This window comes from Acomys russatus, chromosome 25, assembly GCF_903995435.1.
Source record: "Acomys russatus chromosome 25, mAcoRus1.1, whole genome shotgun sequence".
Taxonomy (NCBI): Eukaryota; Metazoa; Chordata; class Mammalia; order Rodentia; family Muridae; genus Acomys; species Acomys russatus.
Genome location: NC_067161.1, coordinates 39204445 through 39226128, shown reverse-complemented (window position 1 = coordinate 39226128; position 21684 = coordinate 39204445). Strand labels below are relative to the sequence as shown.

At 44.3% G+C, this 21684-nt stretch overlaps 1 protein-coding gene across 1 annotated transcript; it reads right to left on the bottom strand.

Moving 5' to 3' along the window:
* Positions 1 to 13718: 13718 nt before the first annotated feature.
* Positions 13719 to 21470, bottom strand: LOC127208368 (L-amino-acid oxidase-like). Its single transcript, XM_051167792.1, has 6 exons — positions 21005 to 21470; positions 19980 to 20092; positions 19032 to 19233; positions 17809 to 17877; positions 15917 to 16053; positions 13719 to 14603 (listed from the first exon to the last, which is right to left on the bottom strand). Exons 1-6 carry the CDS (start codon positions 21368 to 21370, stop codon positions 13772 to 13774), a joined length of 1719 nt encoding a protein of 572 aa, XP_051023749.1. The 5' UTR covers positions 21371 to 21470; the 3' UTR covers positions 13719 to 13771.
* Positions 21471 to 21684: the final 214 nt, after the last annotated feature.

Below are 21684 nucleotides of genomic sequence, written 5' to 3'. Positions count from 1 at the left end.
AAACCATGTTCTGGGCTGACATATTTCAGTAAACAAAAACAGTTAGCCAGAAGCAGAACTCCAGAAGCCGAAAAGCAAGGCTAGTACATTCAGAGACTTTCCAAGAACTGTAAGGATTTCATGGATTCAGTCTTTGTTTCATTTTTGGCAGGTGGTGCTGTCTATGTGCTGAGTTTTACAGCCTGAATGGTACTCCTGTGGTGGAGTTGTACCAATGTCTCAGGGCCTAAGACCTGGCATCCTGTTATAGCTCTCACCCTACACAAAAATAAACTCCAGATGAGTCAAAGGCCTTAATTTAAGATAATGAATTTATGAAAATAATAGAGAAGCCGGGCGTAGTGGCGCACGCCTTTAATCCCAGCACTTAGGTAGGAGGCAGAGGCAGGCGGATCATTGTGAGTTCGAGGCCAGCCTGGTCTACAAAGTGAGTCCAGGATAGCCAAGGCTAACACAGAGAAACCCTGTCTCAAAAAATAAAATAAAATAAAATAAAAATAATAGAGGAAAAGGCAGGGAAATTTTTTCAAAACGTAGACATAAGTAAGTACTTTCTGAACAGGGCTGCAGTCGCTCAGGGAATAAGGCCAGCAACTGACAAAAGGAACCTCATGAAGTTAAAAGGCTTCCTTACAGTCAGTCAGCTAACGAAACGTGAGAAAGCCCTTGCCAACTACACATCTGATAGGAGATCAATATCTACAATATACAAAGAATTAAAAAAGGAAACAACAGGAAAACACACAACCCCTAGCAAACTGAACAGTTCTCAAAAGAAGAAATGCAAACAGCCAATAAACGTTTTTGAAAGTGTTCAACATCCTTAGCCATCAGGGAAGCGGGAATTAGAGCTGCTTTGAGATTCCATCTCACTCCAGTCAGAATGGCCATCAGAAAAATAAACGTCCAATGCTGGCAAAGATGAGATGTGACTTGCTGCTGGTGGGGGACTATGGAAATCAACGTGGAGATATATTTTTTTAAAAAACCCTCCCACATGACTCAGCCACCACTCTTGTACATACTCCCAAAGCCCCTACATCCTACATATTTATTGCTGTTCTGGACACACACACACACACACACACACACACACACACACACACACACACACACACTATAGTTATAAAAAATAATCCTTTGGGATTTTTTTCTTTTCTTTTCTCTTTCTTTCTTTCTTTTTTTTTTTTTTTTTTTTTTTTTTTTTTTTTTTTTTTTTTTTTGGAGACAGGGTATTTCTGTGTAGCCCTGGCTGTCCTGAAACTCACTCTGTAGACTGGGCTGGCCTCGAACTCAGAGATCCACCTGCCTCTGCCTCCCGAGTGCTGGGATTAAAGGCATGTGCCACCATTGCTTAGCTATAGGTTCTTTATTTTCCCCTTAAATTTAGTTATCTGACAATCTCACAGTACACAGGACACATTCTGACTACGCCCCTGACCCTCTCTTACCTCCTTCCCACCTCTATTGCTGCCCGAAGTCTCTTTCCCACCTGCACGCCTTTCTCTTTTGTTGTTGCCCCTGAGTTTAACCAGGGCTATGCGATCACGGGTTTTGAAGTGTTCACTGGAGCCTCGTGGGTTTATCAGTTGATACATAACTGAAGACGATTTCTGTCTCACCCTCAAAATCAATCAGTAGCCCAAAAATAGCTCAGCAGAAAGGGTTAAGCTCCATGGTCCCTCCCTAGCCTACGACTGGCATCCCGTACAGGCCCCACTCCTACGCTTTTCCATTGCAGTCTGCACTGCTGCTTTGAGAGCATGGTTACAATAGTTATGTCATCCCCAGAAGATGGCATTTCATAGCCTTTCTCTTTAGCTTATTTCTGACCCCTCTTCTGAATTGTTCCCCAAGCCTTAGAGGGAGTGGTGTTAACACCCCATTTAGAACTGAGTACTCAACCATCACTTACTCTCAGCCTCATGAGCAGCCACGGTCTCTGCTTTGAACACCATTCATTGTAAAGAGTCTCTAAAACTGAGATTAGCACTTGTCTGTTAGTATAAATGTAAATGCATAGAAGGCAACTTGGTATTATGTTGACTTAGCTAAAAATGTGGTGGTAAGTGTGTCCCCCCACCCCACCCCCCGGGGTGCAATACCTCCTTGGCCATAGGTTTTAAACTAAGTCTACAACGCCAGGCATGAATTCCATCTTGTGGAGCAGGCCTCAAAACCTATCAGAGTGTGTCTGGTTTTCTCCATAATAGCCCTTCCGCTGTTGCATCAGTTGGTACATCTCACCTGGATGGTTAGTAGTTTAGTTCTCAGCTGGGTAAGACCACTGATGCTTTGGCTCCCCCAGCAGACTGCATTGCACCCTCCTGTGCAATGAAAACTGGCCAGCAGATTTCACTACTCTGTAACTTGCCTTGAGAGCATGTGATGTCTTCAGAACGAGGGTCTCACCACCTAGTTCTGGGGGGCACCCAAGAGGAATAGCGAGAGGCTGTGTTGTAGAGGACCCTGAGGCTTCCGTGAATAACAACCTGTGTCTATAGGGGATTATCTTGATTGTTTTCATTGATGTGGAAAGACCCAGCCTGAAAGGCCCGAAGTTTGGAACCCTGAACTGTGGAAGAACAGAGAAAGCTGATATGCACAAAGCGTGCATTCATTTATCCTCAGTTTTTTTAAAGCTTTTAAAAAATATTTATTTGTTTGTCACGGACCACCCCAGCCGGGTATGGGATCTCTGGGATGAGGGTCCTTGAAGACTAGGTGGGTAAGGATTCAGGAGCGACAAACAGAAACAAAGCAGAGGCAGTTTGAATCTGAGTGTGTTTTGCAGCTCTCAAGCAAGGATTTTTATACACAATGAAACAAGTATTACAACTCTTACAAGCTGTGTTCAGCGAAGCAATCACGAATAGAACACAGAAGACGTGTGTACTGAAGCAATCACGGATAGGGCAGATAACATCATTGTTATTTGGTACAGGAAAGGCAAAATTCCAAGGGCAGGTTAAAAATTCTTTTTTTTTTTTTTAGGTTAAAAATTCTTATGGTCAGTAGTATCTAACCTATATTTCTGTGAATCGTCTAGGTGTGATTTAAACTATTTTAATTTTTTATTTAAGGCTCTCTTAACCATAAACCAGAGCCCACTTCTGACAACACACATATAACCGTATGACATTTTGTTGTTGGGGAAGTTTTTATCAATCATGATACTATTTTGTAATTTTATACATGATTTATAAAGTGAAGTGCTGGTTCTCCCGGAGCTGAGTTATGGCTAGTGACTCCATCTCAAGGGATGGTCTCTCATCCAATTTCTCACTAAAAACCTCAGCCTAGGCTTTCAGGAACATCTTGCGGATAAGAAGAGGAGTAGAATAGATGAATTGCCATGAGAATTACGGCTCAGTATTTTTTCTCCAGCCAAGAGTTCCACAACCAGTTCCTGGAGACCTCCTTCCTTTGAAGTTAATGCCTCAGTCTGTGGAACTTGTCACACAGAATCAACTGGAGTTGATGTGGCATCTTTTTTTTTTTTTAATTGAAGTTTGTAATTTTTGGGGGGGCTGTAGAGGTGGAGGAAAAGATTAGTTGGAAGATGACTGGAAAAATAAGGAGAAGGAGAAAAATTATTTCTGTAGCCACGGGAGCAATAATAATTCAATGTAGCCAACTAACAAGGTTTATTGACCATAAATTAAAGCTCATCTACTGAGCCAAATCTTCTAGGAGTAAATTTTACATGTGGTTTTTTTTTTCATAGTAGAGATTTGGGCTTGTAGTTGAGCCATATCATGGGTAGTAGCATTGGTTTTTTTGTTTTGTTTTGTTTTGTTTTGTTTACTTTTTAACAAATGATTTTTAGTGAAGTTTTAATTATAACTTTTATTATAAGGTAATGGCGTTACACCTATGTACTGAAAGTTGGTATGGCATTTAGTGGAAAGTTGAACTTTAATATTTTTTATGTCTTGTTCTAGAGTTAATATTACATTTTTTAGAGCATCAAGTTTTATTTTTAATTTTTTATTTATAATCTGTTGTCTTGTAAGTATTAAAGAGACATTTTTATTTAAGTCTTTAACAAAATGTGTAGCTTTATGTCTGAAACTAGGGCAACTGTTGAGATTGTAAAATGAAGTAAGATTAGCTGTTAAAGCACTGAAATAAAAAATTGAGGTTGTAACAAAATGTTTCAGTTTAAGCAGTTTATTAATTTTTTTTAAGTGTTTGTAGAGCTACATTGTTAAATCAAGCATTATCTTTTAAATCTATAGGAAGTATAACATAAGAAGGGCTTTGTAATAACAGAATAACTGAATAAGTTTTAATTAAAATAGGATTAACATAGTTAAAATTCATTTAGAATAACTGACCTGATAAGACCTTTTTATTTTAGGTTTTTGTTTTGTTTTTTTGTTTGTTTGTTTGTTTTTCGAGACAGGGTTTCTCTGTGTAGCCTTGGCTGTCCTGGACTTACTTTGTAGACCAGGCTGGCCTCGAACTCACAGAGATCCTCCTGCTTCTGCCTCCCAAGTGCTGGGATTAAAGGCGTGCGCCACCACCACGTGGCTATTTTAGTAATTTTTAAATCTTAAGGCTATCCAGTGAGTATACTATAAGGATAGTTTAGGTGAGATCTAAGTGTCAAAGGAGTGTTTTTAGATTTTTTTAGGTCTTTTTAGAAGAGTCATGTTAGTTGTAGTAAAAATTCTAAATAATCTTGTATAGCGACCACAGTAAGCATAGTGAGAAACATGTTTTTTGTTGATGGTGGTTTTTTCGGTATCAGAGACCACTTCTTGTGTTCTCTGGGTGAGTTTTTTTAGTTGTCTTCAAGCGGGTGGATCTGTCCTTGTGGTGAATGGCAACGTAGCGAGAGCCGAAGAAGCCTGTGAAGGAGAGAAATCAAGGTTTTTTGGTTTCTTTTAATCTTTTTTTTGGGGGGGAGGGGCTGTTTTTTTGGGTTTTGGTGGAAGGGTCGGATAAGTCTGTTTGTAACCCAGATGGGGCATTTTGTATTTTGTGGAAAGACACAAGCGTATCTTCGTCCTGAGGTGACTAGGACATCTGGCCCTTTTTAGGTGCCAGTTCAAAGATCTTTTTACATCATTAAAGGCACAGCAGTCTGTTGTAAGGGGGCCCAATGTTTTTGTATAGGAGTAAAACCTTTATCATTTGTATTAAGGTGATTAGTAGTAAATAAAGCATGGCTTAGTTGATGAGGCAAATAGTAATGACCATTAGATTTTAACCTTTGAAGTTGCCCTTTAAGATTTTGATAAGTCCTTTCTATGGTGGTCTGACCTTGGGGGTTATATGGAATTTTTGTTGTTGGAGCATTATCAGTGTTAGATTTTTTTTTTTTTTGGCACACCTAACGAGAAGCATATAATAAGGTATTGTGTGACGTCTTTCTCAGTCTTTCCAGTTCTAGCAGTGGCCGTGACCGCATTACAGTAAGTAAGTATCCACAGTACCATGTGCATAGACCAATCTTTTAAATTCTGGGATATGCGTTATATTCATTTGTCACAAAACTTGAGCCTTCAGGCCCCCTGGATTAACTTTTATTTGTAATGGATGCTATATATCAGGACAATGTTCACAGTCTTTTACAATTTGTCTGGCCTGTTTTTGTGTCAAATTGAACATCCTTCTTAAGGCCAATGTGTTTTGATGGATGTAAAGCTTGACTTTTTAATGTTTGTTTAACCAGCAATCAAGTGGTTTTTTTGTTACTAGATCTGTCATAGCATTTTCTAAGCCAATGGACCTGGCAGGCCAGTATGTTTTTTGATATGTCCTATAAAATTTTTTGATTGAATTATATTTTGTAATTGACGCAAGAATGATATAATTTTGGAATTTCCAGATACAAGAATTGTTTCTATATCAGGAAATAAATTAGCTACATTATTTTGAGTCTGTATAGAGGTTAAACTCTTTATGTATGTGTTTAAGGGCAGTAATAATTGCAATAATTTTTGTCTGTTGTGTAGAATTTTTTTTGTCCTTTTAATAATTACAGGTTTATCTTTTATATAGACAGTTGGAGTTTTATTGGATGACCCATCTGTAAATACCAAGAGGGCATCGGAAATGGGTTCCGATGCTACTTTAGAAGAAAAGATTATTTTTGTTTTTTATAAACTTTAAGGGTATAAACTTTAAGGGCTGGAGAGATGGCTCTTCCAATGGTCCTGAGTTCAATTCCCAGCAACCACATGGTGGCTCATACCATCTATAATGAGACCTGGTGCCCTCTTGTGGTGTGCAGGTGTATATACAGACACAACACTATATACAAAATAAATAAATAAATCTTTAAAAAGGGGGGGGGGGCTGGAGAGATGGCTCAGATGTTAAAAGCACTGTCTGTTCTTCCAAAGGTCCTGAGTTCAATCCCCAGCAACCACACAATTGGCTCACAAGCATCTATAATGAGATATGGTGCCCTCTTCTGGCCTGTAGGTGTACATGCAGACAGACCATTGTATACATAATACTAAATAAAAAATATTTTTAAAAAACGTTAATACAGGGTATTGAGGTACATGGTATTTGTCTCATATAGTAAGTTAATGTAATTCCCCAATCATCTATAGTTTGAAGTAAATATTTTAATTGTTTTTTTATTATAGGAATGATAAATTTTTGTATTTTTTTGTCAAATAATTTCTTGGATCTTGACCTCTCGTTAATAATTAATTGACTATATATAGAAGGATAAGAAGATATTATTTTTAATTGAGTATGAGGGAGATAAAACCATTCTAGTACTTCTTTTTGTCATAAACATGTAATGGGGTATAAAATGTTTTAAGTATAATAAGGGACCATGTTTTTTGATAATTGTTTTATTTTTGTATTTTGTGTTTTTTGTTTTACCAATTTTAATTGTTTTAAAGGTTTTTTTTTTCGTAAGTTGTCTTTTGAATTTGGGATCAGGATCTCCTTTAAGACTTTTAAATAAATGATGTAATTATCTTGTGGTGATTTTTAAATAAGGGTTAATCTAATTAATATATTTCAATAGTTTTTGAAAATCATTGTCTTTAATTTATCAATCTTAAGTTGTAATTTTTGAGATATGATATATTTATTATGAATTGGTTTTCTTAAATAATTTATTGGCTTATTATGTTGAATTTTGCCAGGGCCAATAATTAGTCTATGTTTGGTTAATACTTCAACCATATTTTAAAAAATTAATTTAGCTAAATCTTTTGGGTTTTTGTTATAAGAATATCATTTATATAATGTAATATGAAAGCCTCTTTATGTTTAGTCCTGATGGATTTTAAGGCTTGATCTACAATTTTTTGACAAAGAGTGGAACTATTTTTTATACTTTGGAGGAGAACCTTTCATTGATACCTTGGAAATGGCCTTTGAAAATTAACAGAGGGAATGTTGAAGGCAAATCTTTGTGTGTCTTTTGGTTGTAGTTTTATGGTGAGAAAAACAATCCTTTAAATCTATAACTATAACATAATAATTTTCTAAGACAGCTACAAGGGATGGAAGTCCTGGCTGTAAAACTTTCATGTTATGTATTGTTTTATTAACAGTTCTAAGATCTTGTAAAAGTCTCTATTTGTCTGATTTTTTTTTAATGACAAACATAAGAGTATTCCATTGACTATAGGATTTTTAATGTTTTAATTGTAATTGGTTTTTTTTTTTAAACTAGTTGTTCTAAAGCCTGTATCTTTTCCTGAGTTAGGGGTTATTTATTCACCCAAACGGGCTCATCATTGATCCATGAAATTTTATCTGCATATAACTTAATAGTAGCCCCTATAAAAATGTTGATCACTCTATATTTTTATCAGTTGTTAGTTTTACTTTTCCACATGAGGAGAATGGCAAAGAGGAAACAATGTAAGGTTGAAAAGTACCCATTTTGTCTTCACATTTTCTTGTCAGAATTTTTGAACTTTGAGTTATGTTGGAAACTAGCCCCAATCTCGCCAGAGTAGAGGGCAGTATGAGTTATAGGCCTTGTCCCAGGTCAGGCCTTTCCGGAAATGTAAGCTCTATCTGCTCCTGTATCCAGTAATCTTTGAATTTTTTAAAATAGTTTTTAAGAGTCTTTGTCTAGTAATTTTCTCTGTCCAGGTTACCACTTCTGTGGAACCAAACCCTTCATGCCCTCTGGTCTGTTTTAATATTGGATTGGAGAGTTATCTATAAAGGAGTAGTAATATCTGAGTTACTCATTGATTTTTTTTATATAATTGTATTGGTTTTGTAATAGCCTAATCATAATTCTTACTTTTCTTTGGAAGTCTGAATCAATTACTCTAGGAAATACTTCAAAGTTTTTGTGTTTTTTTTTTTTTCATAATTTGAACTTCTCCCTATTTTAAGACCAAAGGTGTCAGATGGTAGTGGCCCTTTAAATTCTGTATTTACTAATTCTTCCCTTTCATAAAGAGAAAGTAAATAATCTTTATCTATTGTAAGATCTAATCTTGCACTTTCTGGGGTTGTTCTAGGTAAATTTAAGATGTTAAACCCAGGGACCAGAGGATTTAGTGTACTTTTGCCTTCTTTTGTCTTTTTTTTTTTTTTTTTGTCTTCTTTTTATTTTGGGGCAGAGGGCTTGCCCCTCACCCCGTTTTTCATCTCTTCATCTTTCTCAGGGGTTCCATCCTTCTGCGATTTTGATTTATATTCATCTCTCCGGTGCTTTCTCTTCCTACACCGAGAACACAGCCCTGGAGGTTGGTTTTACTTTCTTTCATTTTTTGAAGCCTGTTCTCCCTTTTTATAATCGCAGCTCATGTGTCCTTGTTGACCTCAAGAAAGACGTGAAACTTTCTGGTTTTTTCCTCCTTTTAAGTTCTGAACATACGAGCAAAAATGTTGCCCTTGCATTGCTGCAGCATAGGCCATCACCTGGACCACTCCTGGTGAGGCATCCACACACGATTTGATGTAATCTTGCACAGTCCCTGTTTTTCTGATTGGTCTAATGAGTTACTGGCAGAGAGTATTGGCATTTTCCCATGCAAGCTGTAACACAAAGTCAAAAAATTCTGCCAAACTCTTCTTTGAGGTTTTAACACTTCTACCTCTGTTCTTGGACTGTGAATGCCCCACGATTCTTACCTTCTTGCTGTCTTAACTCGATGTTTCTCTACTGAGGAGTCTGCAGCACCCTAACAAGGTCCTATCCTTATCTGAAAAAGTGTTTTTTAGGAAAAGAGGAGAGAAAGCTTACCTGCTTCGGGCCCCACATTGGGCAGCACCTGCCATGGACCACCCCAGCCAGGTATGGGGTCTCTGGGATGAGGGTCCTTGAAGACTAGGTGGGTAAGGATTCAGGAGTGACAAACAGAAACAAAGCAGAGGTAGTTTGAATCTGAGTGAATTTTGCAGCTCTCAAGCAAGGATTTTTATACATAATGAAACAAGTATTACAACTCTTACAAGCTGTGTTCAGCGAAGCAATCACGAATAGAACACAGAAGACGTGTGTACTGAAGCAATCACGGATAGGACAGATAACATCATTGTTATTTGGTACAGGAAAGGACAAAATTATCCAAGGTGGATGGCAAAATTCCAAGGGCAGGTTAAAAACTCTTATGGTCAGTAGTATCTAATCTATATTTCTGTGAATTGTCTAGGTGTGATTTAAACTATTTTAATTTTTTATTTAAGGCTCTCTTAACCATAAACGAGAGCCCACTTCTGACAACACACATATAACCGTATGACATTTTGTTGTTGGGAAAGTTTTTATCAATCATGATACTATTTTGTAATTTTATAAATGATTTATAAAGTGAAGTGCTGGTTCTCCCGGAGCTGAGTTATGGCTAGTGACTCCATCTCAAGGGATGGTCTCTCATCCAATTTCTCACTAAAAATCTCAGCCTAGGCTTTCAGGAACATCTTGCGGATAAGAAGAGGAGTAGAATAGATGAATTGCCATGAAGATTACGGCTCAGTATTTTTTCTCCAGCCAAGAGTTCCACAACCGGTTCATGGAGACCTCCTTCCTTCGAAGTTAATGCCTCAGTCTGTGGAACTTGTCACACAGAATTACTGGAGTTGATGTGACGTGTTTTTTTTTTTTTTAATTTTTAGGTTTATTTTATTTGTATGAATGTTTTGCTTGCATTTACATATGTATATATGTAGGTAGATAGTATAGGTAGGTAGGTATGTCCACCATGTGCGTGCCTCCTGCCCTCAGAGGCAGAAGAAGGCATTGGCTCTGTGGAGCTGGAGTTACAGATGGTTGTGAGCTCCCGTGTGGATGCTGAGAACAGAACATGGGTCCTTTGCCAGGGCAACCACGTCTCCAGCCTCATGTTGTTTTGTTTTGGTGTGAGTGTATATGTATCTGTGTATGTGTTTTCATGAATATATGAGCTACCTTGTGTGACTCCTGGGAAGCACACCCTGATGCTCATGACCGAGGAGCACATGCTCTTAACCACTGAGCCATCTCTACAGGCCGATCTGCTTCTAACTGTGACTAGCTGCTGAAATTCCTGCTTAGACTCTCCCACGGTGATGTCCTGTTGCCCGAAGGCATGAGCTAAGTACACCCTTTCTTTCCTATGCCATTTTTTGACCCAACTTCTGAAGTGGGAGGACGCAGCTCTGCTCTCTGCAAGGAGAGAGAAAATATAAGGAGGTGGATGAGTCAGTTCAAGTGTCTTTCCGAATGATTCCCGGGTGTGCATGGAGGTAAGGCCCTGACCGTTTTTTTGGTCAGGGTGGTTTGATAAACAACCTGAAGGGATAAAATGAAGACAGGAAGAGCTAGTAATGTTTCTTACAGCGCTCTCTCTCTCTCTCTCTCTCTCTCTCTCTCTCTCTCTCTCTCTCTCTCTCATGCCTTAATCTCTGAAAAAAACATACTACAGAACTCACTCTCCTGGCCTCAAACTCAGAGAGACCCACCTGTCTCTGCCTCTCAAGTGCCTGGATTAAAGGAGTGCATTACTACCACCCAGCCTTATCTCACCTCGTTGCCTTTGATTTTGAACTGTCACCTCACTGTGTAGCCACCTCATCTCTTCCTGTGACCCTTAAGGTGATTAGCTCATACACCCCAAGAGTTCCCTTCAGGGAAAAAATTCAGACCAAGTCACTGGCAAATGATGGGTCTCTCTAGATCCGACGCATCTCTATGCCCTTCATCTTGTTATCTCTCTGATTAAAGGGCAGCATCAGCATCAACTCTGCCAGAACACGTAAGTCTGGGGACAGGGAAGGGCAAGGCACAGAACTCAGAATACAGCCCATGCCTACTGAGACACTGTACTCATCAAACACTTGACCTGCTCATTGTCACAGGGCTCTGTCACGAACCACTCATTATCATATGAGTAGAAAGAACAAGACAGAGCCAAGGAACGATCTGGAGTGACAGCTAGACGGTCCTGCTAAGAATGAGGCATTCTGCAGAGAAGGACCCTTGTGCTCTCCCTTTGACCATTGCCCTATTAAGACAACAGACCCCCAAGGAATTGGAATTGCTCTAAAACTCTCCTACTGGTAGAGGGAAAAGTTAAAGCCTGGCACCAGGCAGAGAGGAAGCTTGTCTCCCAAGGAGAGACTTCACTCGGTTCCCACAACTTTCAGACCACCTAGCAGAAGAAACTGGAGGTGAGACATTGATGGGTCAAGGTGGGCAGGACCACACCTTGACCAGGATTGGTTAGTTACTAAAACCTGGTGCCTTCTATTTAAGCTTACGTCAGAAGATGGACTGACTATTCTTGCCAGTGTGACTACATGGAATTAATCTCCTTTTTCTGCTTTAGACTATTATTATTCTCCAGGATAGATCTTACTCTGTAGCCCTGGCAGGCCTGGAATCTCTGTGTAGACCAGGCTGGCTTCAAACTCACAGATTCCTGTCTCTCCTTCCTGAGTGTTGGAGTTAATGGTATGCACTACCATACTTGGCTTACTCTCTTTTTAAAGATATTTGTTACGTATTCGAGTATTTGCCTACATGTATGTATATACAAGCAATACCTGTATGCAATGCCTGTGGAGGCCAAGAATGGATTGGATCCTCCAAACCTGGAGTTACAGGTATGTGTGATGTGTGTGTGTTTGTGTGTGTGTGCGCATGTGCATGTATATGTGTGTGTATACAGTGTGTGAGATGTGTGTATAATGTGTGTGATGTGTGTGTGATGTGTGTGTTATGTGTGTGTAATATATGTGTAGTGTGTGTGATGTGTGTGTATGGTGTATGTGTGTATGTGTGTGATGCATGTTCCAAGGTCATGTGCAGAGGTCAGGGGACAATTTGTAAGTCAGTTTTCTCCCACCACTTGGGACCTGGCGATTGAACGGAAGCCTTCAGGCTTTATGGTTAAGTGCCTTTGCCTGTTGAGGCATCTTGCTGGCCCTATTATTTGTTTCCTTAACTGGTATATTGAGGATGGGTGGATAAGCCTGTCTTATTGGGTTTCCAGGGCCCAAGTTTTGACCACGAAAATCCCAGAGACAACACTATTAGAATATGTCCACTGAGGCTATTGGAACAGCACAGAAAAGCATGGGACATGTTGCTGGCCACAGTTGCTTCAAGTAAGCAACATCTCAACTTCCCTTAAAATTCAGTCATGGGCCGGGCGTGGTGGCGCACGCCTTTAATCCCAGCACTCGGGAGGCAGAGGCAGGCGGATCGCTGTGAGTTCGAGGCCAGCCTGGTCTACAAAGTGAGTCCAGGATGGCCAAGGCTACACAGAGAAAACCTGTCTTGAAAAAAAAAAAAAATTCAGTCATGGAAGGCAGAGAACTGGAGAAGAGGAGGGGCGTGGTTTGAATGAGAACAACCCTCATAGGCTCATATGTTTGAACTCTCCATCCCCTGTTGGTGGAACTGTTTGGAAAGGGCTAGGAGGTGTGGCCTTGTTGGAGGAGGGGTGTCACTGGGGGGGGGGTGGATTCTGAGGTTTCAAAAGCCCAAGGCACCCTCAGTTAGCTTTCCCTGTCCCTCCTACTTTCAGATAAGGATGTAAGCTCTCAGATACTGCTCCAGTGCCACTCCTGGTGCCCTGCTCTCTACCACAATGGTCATTGGCTCACCCTCAAACTGTAAGTCACCAATAAATGATTTTTTTTTTCTGTAAACTGCCTCGGTCAGGCTGTCTTCATAGCAATAGAAAAGTAGGGCAGAGAGCTAGGCCTAGACTCAGATAAAAGAATAAAAGAAGAAGCCCAAGAAAGGCAGAGGTCCACCTGCCCTTAGGACTTTGACTCTAGAATTATTTAGATGACACTAGAATGTGATGAGACACTTGGACTGGCCAAATGGCTCAGAGGGTAAAGATGCCTGTGACCAACCCAGGAGTCTGAGCTCAATCCCAGAGACCCACATGGTAGAAGGAGAGACGCGATTCTCCAACATCATGCTCTGACCTCCATCTCACACACACACACACACACACACGCGCGCGCGCACACGCACACACACACATGCACACGCACTCACGCGCGCACACACACACACACACTGAATAAATAAAATTTAATTTAAAAGTATGTAAATAAAAATAAAACAGTAATAGTTAAATTCAACAACTGCTTTATTGTTTTTGTTTTTGTTTTTTTTTTTTTATCTCCATGCCACGTGTTCTTGCTGAGCTACTGTCATAGACCCAAGGTCATGGGCACTCTGCTGCCTTGGGGCTCCAGTCATGGGTCCCACATCAAAGCTCTGAGCAAAGGCGAAGATGGGTGAGAGTAGCTTTTGCGTCGCCTCCGGATGGACAAGCTTCTTTGGAATTCCCCTGGTTCCTGGGGTCCATGTGGTTGTCTACAGCTCACTTTTGGAGAAGTGTCCTTTCGCATTTCTGGAGTTCCTTGTCAAAGCCAAGTCCACAGCCTCCTGAATGTCCTTTGCCACCCTGAGGCCTGACTTGACAGCAGTGTCAATCCAGCCATGGGGCAGATCCGTGTGCTCACCTGCGAAGAAGACCAGCCCTTCTGGCTGTCTGAGTTCCTGGGCATAGTCCACATATTGGTAGGGGGTGAAGTAAGCGAAGCCACCCATGGAATAGGGGTCCTGGCTCCAGTTCTTGACTGTGAAGTAGGGACAGAGGGCACGGAGTTCTTCTGTGTGGCGATTGTGGATAGCGGCTAGGTCATCCAGAACAATGTCCATTACCCGAGTGTGGTCCAGGGCTGTGAAGAACAAGGAGTCATCATCCAGGGTGTAAGATGCTAGGACCACCCCCACGCCATTGGGGAAGATGTGGTTGGGATAATAGATGAAGCGGGAAGGACGATCAGTGCTAGATTTGCCACTGAAGATGCCATCTTGTTCCCAGAAACGCTGTGTGCAGGCCAGGATCACTTTGGTGGCACTGTTGTAGTGGACAGAGCGCAGAGCATCCTGCTTGTTGAGAGAGAGAGGTGGCTGGAATCGGAGGAGCCGGGCAGCCTTAGCGGTGATGGCCACCACTACAAAATCTGCAGTCAGCCGCGCTCTGGGTTGCAGAGGGTCAGGGGTCCTGTAGGTGACATGGACACAGTCTCCAGACATCTCTACTTCCTCTGCTGGTGAGTGGAACCAGACAGTCCCTGGGAGGAGTGAGTTGTGCAGGGCCTGGGGGAGCTGGTCAAAGCCCCCAATGATCTCATCAAACCTGAGAGTGAACCAGAAGAGAGAGAGATGAGTGGGTTGATGGGTAGGCTGTTGGAACTGGACAATGGCTCAGTCCCTTCACAGGCATGCCCCAGCTCTGTATTAGAGGGACGAGCAGTTGTCAATGAACCAAGGATAAACAGAGTGTCTGTTAGCTCCATGGAACTTGAAAAAGGCACTGCTTTGGGGTGACCAATCAGAAAAATGCATCTGCTCGGAGCTCGCACACATACCCATCCTCTGGGTTATTTACCTCCTATTGCCACCCAGGAGGCCTGGTGCTAAGCTGGCAAAGACCCAGAATTGAACTTCTGATCCTCCTCCCTGTACCCACCAGGTGCTGGGTTTATTGGCATTTTTCCAGTTTTATGTGGTGCTGGGGATGGAAGCCGGGCCTTCAAGCAGGCTACACAAGCAGTCTAGCAAGCAAGCCAGATCCCCAGCCCTGGCCCAGGCTTCTTACAGCCCCTTCATAAAAAGTAGCTTAAACACTATTTAGTCTGTCCTAAAACTTCCTCCCCTCCCACGCTTCCGAAAGGCTTAGGTTTAAACTGATAAGAAGAGTGTCTAAGTCAATTGATGCCCCAGGCTTCAATTCAGCTGTCCCGTAGCCTAGTTTTTGTTTCGTTTTGTTTTGTTACAAAACCAGTTTATCTTTATCTTTTTGTTGTGTGTGTGTGTGCGGTTTTTGTTGTTGTTGTTTTTGTTTTGTTTTGTTTTTGAGATAAGCTGGGCCTGGAATTTCAGGTCCTCCTGCCTCCAACTCCTGAGCGCTGGCATTACGGGTGTGCACCACCTTGCCTGGCGCCCTTTATCTAGAGCTACAGATCACACGGCCAGTGACCAGTGCTGACTGGAGTCTTGGGGTTTGCATCCCTGATAAGTCTTCCTCGGCTGAAAGATGACTAGTGTCCTATGAAGCAGGGCTGAGGCCACAGCCCCCCACAGAACAGACAAGGTTCACAGTGACACACTCTGGTAGACTCTTAGTCAGAGGTTCTCAGAGTGGATCCCAAGGTAGGCAGCATATCAGAAGGCTCGCCTCCACGTTTTACTCTAGGCGTTTAGCACCCTCATCCACCCACCCCTGCTTTTTCCTTCTTCCTCTTTTTTTCTTTTTTTTCTTTTTCTTTCTTTTTTTGAGACTAGTGTTAAACTCACAGAGATCCTCCTGCCTCTGTCTCCTGAGTGAGATTAAAGGTTCACAGCACCATACCTGGCTTCCGATTTGGGGGGCTGTGGGGAGCTCCCTTGGTTCCTTAGTCCCTCCTTTCACTACCATCCTCATCAGTCACTAGTCACCCTGCTTCTCACCTGGGATCTTGGAAGAAGGAGATGATGCCACGCAGGGTCTCTGTAAAGGCCTCATAGTAGCCAGAGTCCGTGTTCAGCAAGTCACCGATCATCTGCACGGCCCCTCGGCTCAGGTTCCCCACTTTGATCAGGTACTCCTGTCCTCATGCCGGAGGAAAGAAGGCAAACAGATGAGCACTTACAGGGCTCTAACATGTGAGCCATTGCTCTCTACCCAGGACAGCAAGGGATAGACCTGGACAGGGCAGAAGGACAGGTGCACTCCCCTTGCATCCCAAGGATGCCTTGCACATGTGTCCAGACATGATCCCCATGATCCCCCATACATGGAAATTATCAAATAATGGGTATAGTTTTCAGCCTGCAGCCTCTCTTCTCAGCCTTTCATTCATGCAGTCCTCTAATACAATGGCAAGGATCCCCGCTTGGTGGATGGGAAAACTGAGGCCTGGCCTCCATGTCCATCCATGTGGACCCATCCTGGCTTCTTGGAAGAATCTGAGGACCAAAATCTTCTTATCCTGCCCTGATCTCCAACTCTTGCTCCATCATCACCTGCTGACCCAGCCACGTTATCAGCAAGTGATCTCAGGGCTGGCTCCTGTGCACCTGTTGCCCTGATTGTGTCCTGTGCTGTGCTCTGCTTGTCTCAGATAAAGCCAGCATGGGCGTGACAAATCTGTCTGGATGGCTTCACCATTTAGAGTGAGTGATCATCTTGTTTGCACAGGGCTGGCTTGGTCCCTGTCACCAGCACAGGCAGGGCTGGAGGCCAGGCACGGAAAGAACCTGCTAGGATGTCCAGATACCAGCGGATTGTGGGGCGGAGGTGGCTGGGGAGGGGGATTGTGGGGTGGGGGGGCAAGGGGGGGATACCTGTATTCAATATACTTGGCTAAACCAGAGATAAAGCCTCAAGGCCACACGACCCTAGGAACAGCAACAACTGGGTGCCCAAAGACATACTGGCCCATCAACAGCAAGGTCCCTGGAGGTTATCTCTGCCCTGAGTCTGAGGGCCATATTACAGCAGATGCAGATCCTGTTGGTCTCTGATTTGTCTTTATTACCTAATCTCCTTCTCTCTCTTTTTCACACCAAGGCCCTGAGTATGTGGTGGTCAGACCACACATGACAACAGGCTTTGAGCCACACAACATCTGAAGCAAGCAGGCCACGGAGGCAAACCACAACCTGCTTAGAATGGTCAGGACACAAAAGTGACTATCAGCCTCTATCTCAGGATCAGCCAGCGAATACGGACTATCCTCCCCTCGCCAGGCCAGCGGGTGAGTTGGCTCCAACACCCACGAGCCAACAACCTCTCCTCGGGCCACATCAGAACCTTCCTTGTGCTTTGTGTATCTGCAGTGGTGGAGATTGAAGTCAGGGCCTCCCACATGACAGATCAGCTCTCTTACGCCAGTGGGCTATACCCACAACCCCAGCCTTTCCTGTTTTTCGCCATAGTCAAGTGTTATGAAAGATGTTTTCATCAGTGGTGACCTACGTATCACAGTGGTCCTCAGCGAGCATGCAGACAAGTGACATTGCTGTTCAGGTAAGTAAACATTTCCATTTTTGCATCTAAGGGTACATTGAGACATTAGCCCCTGTGTTAAGCAACACACACTGGTAGCAGGCCTCCCACATCTCCGCCTGCCTTTGATTCTGCCGCATTATGGACAACTCCCCTGAGAGAGCAAGCCCACTCTCTGTAGAGTTCCTACCATCCGTCCTTCCTTCCCTCCCTCTCCCTCTCTCCCTTCATGCCCTCCTGGAGCTTTCGCTCTATCCAGGCAGACAGTGAAGCCAGCCAAGTACAGGGCAGCACGCTAAGTCCCACTGAGGGGGTTTCAGACCATAATGGCACATCAAGTCTCAGGACTGACCTTGGTGGAGAAGGAGTCATACTTCTCCAGGACCTCAAGGCAGCTGCTATTCTTCAGTTCTTCCACAATCTCCGGAGGGCGGAAGACAGGGAGGACATGGGGTGAGGGTCAGCTCACATAGACTGTCAACCCTGCCCCATCCACCCACACGCTTCATGCTTATCCAACAGTGTGTGTGTGTGTGTGTGTGTGTGTGTGTGTGTGTGCACGCGCGCGTGCGTGTGACACTTTCTACGAATCCTGGGTTCCAGGACTGTGTACTAAGTCTGGGATGATGTAAATCTCACTTCTCCTTGAGTAGACCCCAAGTATACAAAGGTAAGTGTCCCGGCTCCCCTGTCAGTCTTGAGGTTCCTCTATATTGGGGAGTCTATCTCCTTGACATTTCTGCGGACTTCTAAGCAACTGTGCAGCATGGAGGTGACAGAGGGCCCTAGGGAGCTGCTGAGAGGGGCTGGCCACACTCACCCCGAGTGAGCCACAGCAGGACAGCACTAAAGGACACCTAGGCAAAACCCTCTTGTTCTATTCCCAGTGAGCTCATTTGTCATACTGAGGTCGTTCCAGGCCATGGGTCAGAGGTGACAAAGGCATTGATTGTCACTTCTGGGCCAGGTAGAAAAGGTGGGCAGGCAGCCCAGACAGAGTGTTCACTGTTCTTCCTCGACAAACTGTCAATCATGACACAGCTGTAGTTTGAGCACTGGTCCTGAACCTACCACCAGTTTGTCACTTTAACACATCCTGTCACAGCTACCTGGGAGCAAGAGGCTCTGGGAATATGGAGATGAGAGAAGGGAGCCAGCAAGTATTTTGCGTGTGTGTGTGTGTGTGTGTGTGTGTGTGTGTGTGTGTGGGAGGTGGGGGTGGGAGGGCGCGGATTGTGTGTGGCACACAACATATCTAAACCCAGAGTCTGGCTTGTAAGTCTCTCTTCACAGGGAACCTGGTCCCACCTTGATGATTTCTTGGCAGCTGCTCTGTACATGTCTGTCCATGCACAGATGTCAGGGGTCTGAGAAGTACACTGCCTGTGGAGCCAGTGGCTGACACGGGACAAGAAGGAGGCAAGGCCAGTAATGGCCAACCTGGTGTCGACTTCCTTCCCTCATGGTTGTGAGGTTCACACAAAGCTCCTCCCTGGGGAATCTGGAGGCACGTGAGGGGGGTGAGTGGCATCAGGCAAGGTGTCCCTGAGGAAAGACCCTGCTTCCTGCTCTTACCTTCCTCAGCGACTTGTCAAAGAGCTGTTCTGCTGTCTTCCCCACCTCATCGGCTCTTACTGAGTAACCCAGCAGGCCAGGGTTAGTCTGCACTTCCCCTGAGCGCTGCCGAACTCCATTGACCACTACCCAGGTCTGGTTGTTGCACGGGCAGAATTCCTTTAGCCTCAGCCCAAATTTCCTGACGAACTCGTGGGAAAGCCTGCGAAGGGAGTCAGAAATTTTTCCAGCTCTGAGAGACAACAGCCCCTCCTGCTTCCTGAGCTTTTACTTCCTGCCTCTTTTAGATCGACCAAGACCACCCCTGGCCTTCCTCCACAAAAGGGATGTGAGGCATCCTGGTTATAATGCAAGACTGGAAGCCATGAGGCCAAGAGGGGACCAGAGTCCCTTCCTGCTAGCGAACTTTTATGCTGACTGAGATCTCTACAATTTGGTGTGGAATCTCTGACCTTCATATTTTCAAGTGTGAACAATCCAGTTCCTGCAGGCACAGTGAGGGCTGTCCTTGGAGTGTTTCCTTGGAGCCATACTGTCTGGTGACTATATTCACTACTCCTGAACCTTTTAGCTACATTCCCCAAACCTCTCACCCATGCAGAAAGGTCCTATTGGAAGGGCTCCTATCATTTGCAAACTCAATAGGCTGCTTTTGACTTTCCAAGCGGTTTATCTTGGACCGCGTATCTTCTGGGATCCTCAGCCCAGCCTCCCTCACAGTCAAACCTAGTACAGTTATCTTCTTACGTGGATTAAACACTGAGGCTGGGAGAGGATCCCAGGCTGCCCTGGGGATGGGAAATGAGTTTAGCCAGATTCTGACCCCTGGACTGCCAGGAAAGAGCTCCATCCAGTGCTGCCTGCATTGGCTGCTTGGTGTGACAGCCCTCATCCTGGCCTTCCTCCTTTGCCACGCACGCACGCACGCACGACTGTTCTCAGGAGTACCTGTGGTTGATAGGGATCCTCATGGCACCCAGCTCTATGTACCACTGTGCTCCTGGAACTCGGTGGGTCTCGATTCTGCCACCTACACGCCCAGAGGCCTCCAGGACAGTCACCTGGAAAGATAGGTCTTTAATGACTTGTCACATACCCTCCATACGGCCTCCTTCTCCTCTGTGGCCGACCCAGGTTTACTACCCTCCCTAGTCCTGCATCCAGCCCTCCCTCCCCTCACCCTATCACTGAGCTACAGCCCTAGTTTCTTCCTGCCTCTTTCTGAAATTTGCTCTTGGTTAGTAAGTAGGTTTACCTACTCTCCTACCCGTTGGGGGGTGGTCTGATGTGTTTTGATGCTGATTGCTACTTGCTGCCTGTGTGACCCACCTTTTGCTTAATAAAAAGCCATCCCAGCTGGGCAAGGCAAAGGAGATAGGTGGGGCTAAGAGAGAGAGGAATCCTGGAAAGAAGAGAGACAGACAGACAGACAGACAGACAGACAGACAGACACAGAGACAGAGAGAGACTGCCATGAGAAAAAAGGAGAGAGACCTGAGGAGAGGAGAGGAAGGCCGCCATGGGTTAGATGGAGGAGAAGCACATGGCCAGCGGCATGGATGGAGAATCCAGCCCAGATGAAGAACATGAGCAAGTATTTGGGATTATGGACGGGAGGTAGCTTGATAGAGGTTATTAGAAACAGATGGCATGGGATTAAAACAGGGATCCCATGCCTGCCCCACTATGGGAGGTAATTTAAAGGATTGATATCCGCCCTGCCCCAGGTTAACTAAGGCTATTTTAAAATATAACAAGTGTCGGTGTCTTAATTGATTGCTAGCTGGGTCTATAGATAATACAGATAATTTAAAACAAAAAACAAAAAACAATATTCTACCCCAGCTACCCTAAAGCCCTAGAGCTTCATTTCGGCTCCAGCTTCCCCCAGGGATGTCCACAGCTTGGTTTTCTGCCTCCCTGTTGAGAATCTGATCTTCCCACAAGAGAAGTCTCCCAGCCCCATCACATACCTGGTGGCCAGCATCCTGCAAGATCTTGGCGGTGGTGAGCCCAGCCATGCCTGCCCCAATCACCACCACCTGTTTCCTCTCTGCCGTCTGTCCCAGTCCATTTCGAGCCAGCTGTAGCAGCTCTCCATACTGGGGGTCCTCGAAGCACTTGACAAGCTTGCTGCTGAAGGCCTGGGTGTCCAAGCTCAGCACAGACAAGAGGATGAGAGCCAGCCAGCCCGAGAACATAGCTGCGGACATGGCAGTTAGGGAGAATGGCTGGGGATGAAGGAGGACTGGCCATAAGCCTTGATCTGAAGAATATTTATCACTGGACCTATGACGTAATGTACTAGACACTCCCCTGCCAAAAAGTGCCTTAGTCATGGGTCCTCCCAAGCTTACCTGCCACTCTTCCTGCTGGCCCACAAATGCCCCCCAGGTGCCAAAGCCTCTCTCACTCAGGGAATGACACAGGCTGCATGTCTGCCCGAGGTGCCTTCCTTCCCCTCAGTCAGTGGACTGCCTTGTACACAGGTGAGGTAGACCCACCCACCACATTGGGTTTCAGCATTCCCACGGCCACTGAAGGTGGACAGAGCATCTGCAGGGAGAAGCTCCTTACCTAAGCACCTCTGTGGAAGACAAAAGATTGGGAGCCTGAATCCTATGGAACAAAGCAATAGCGCCTGAGGTGTGTG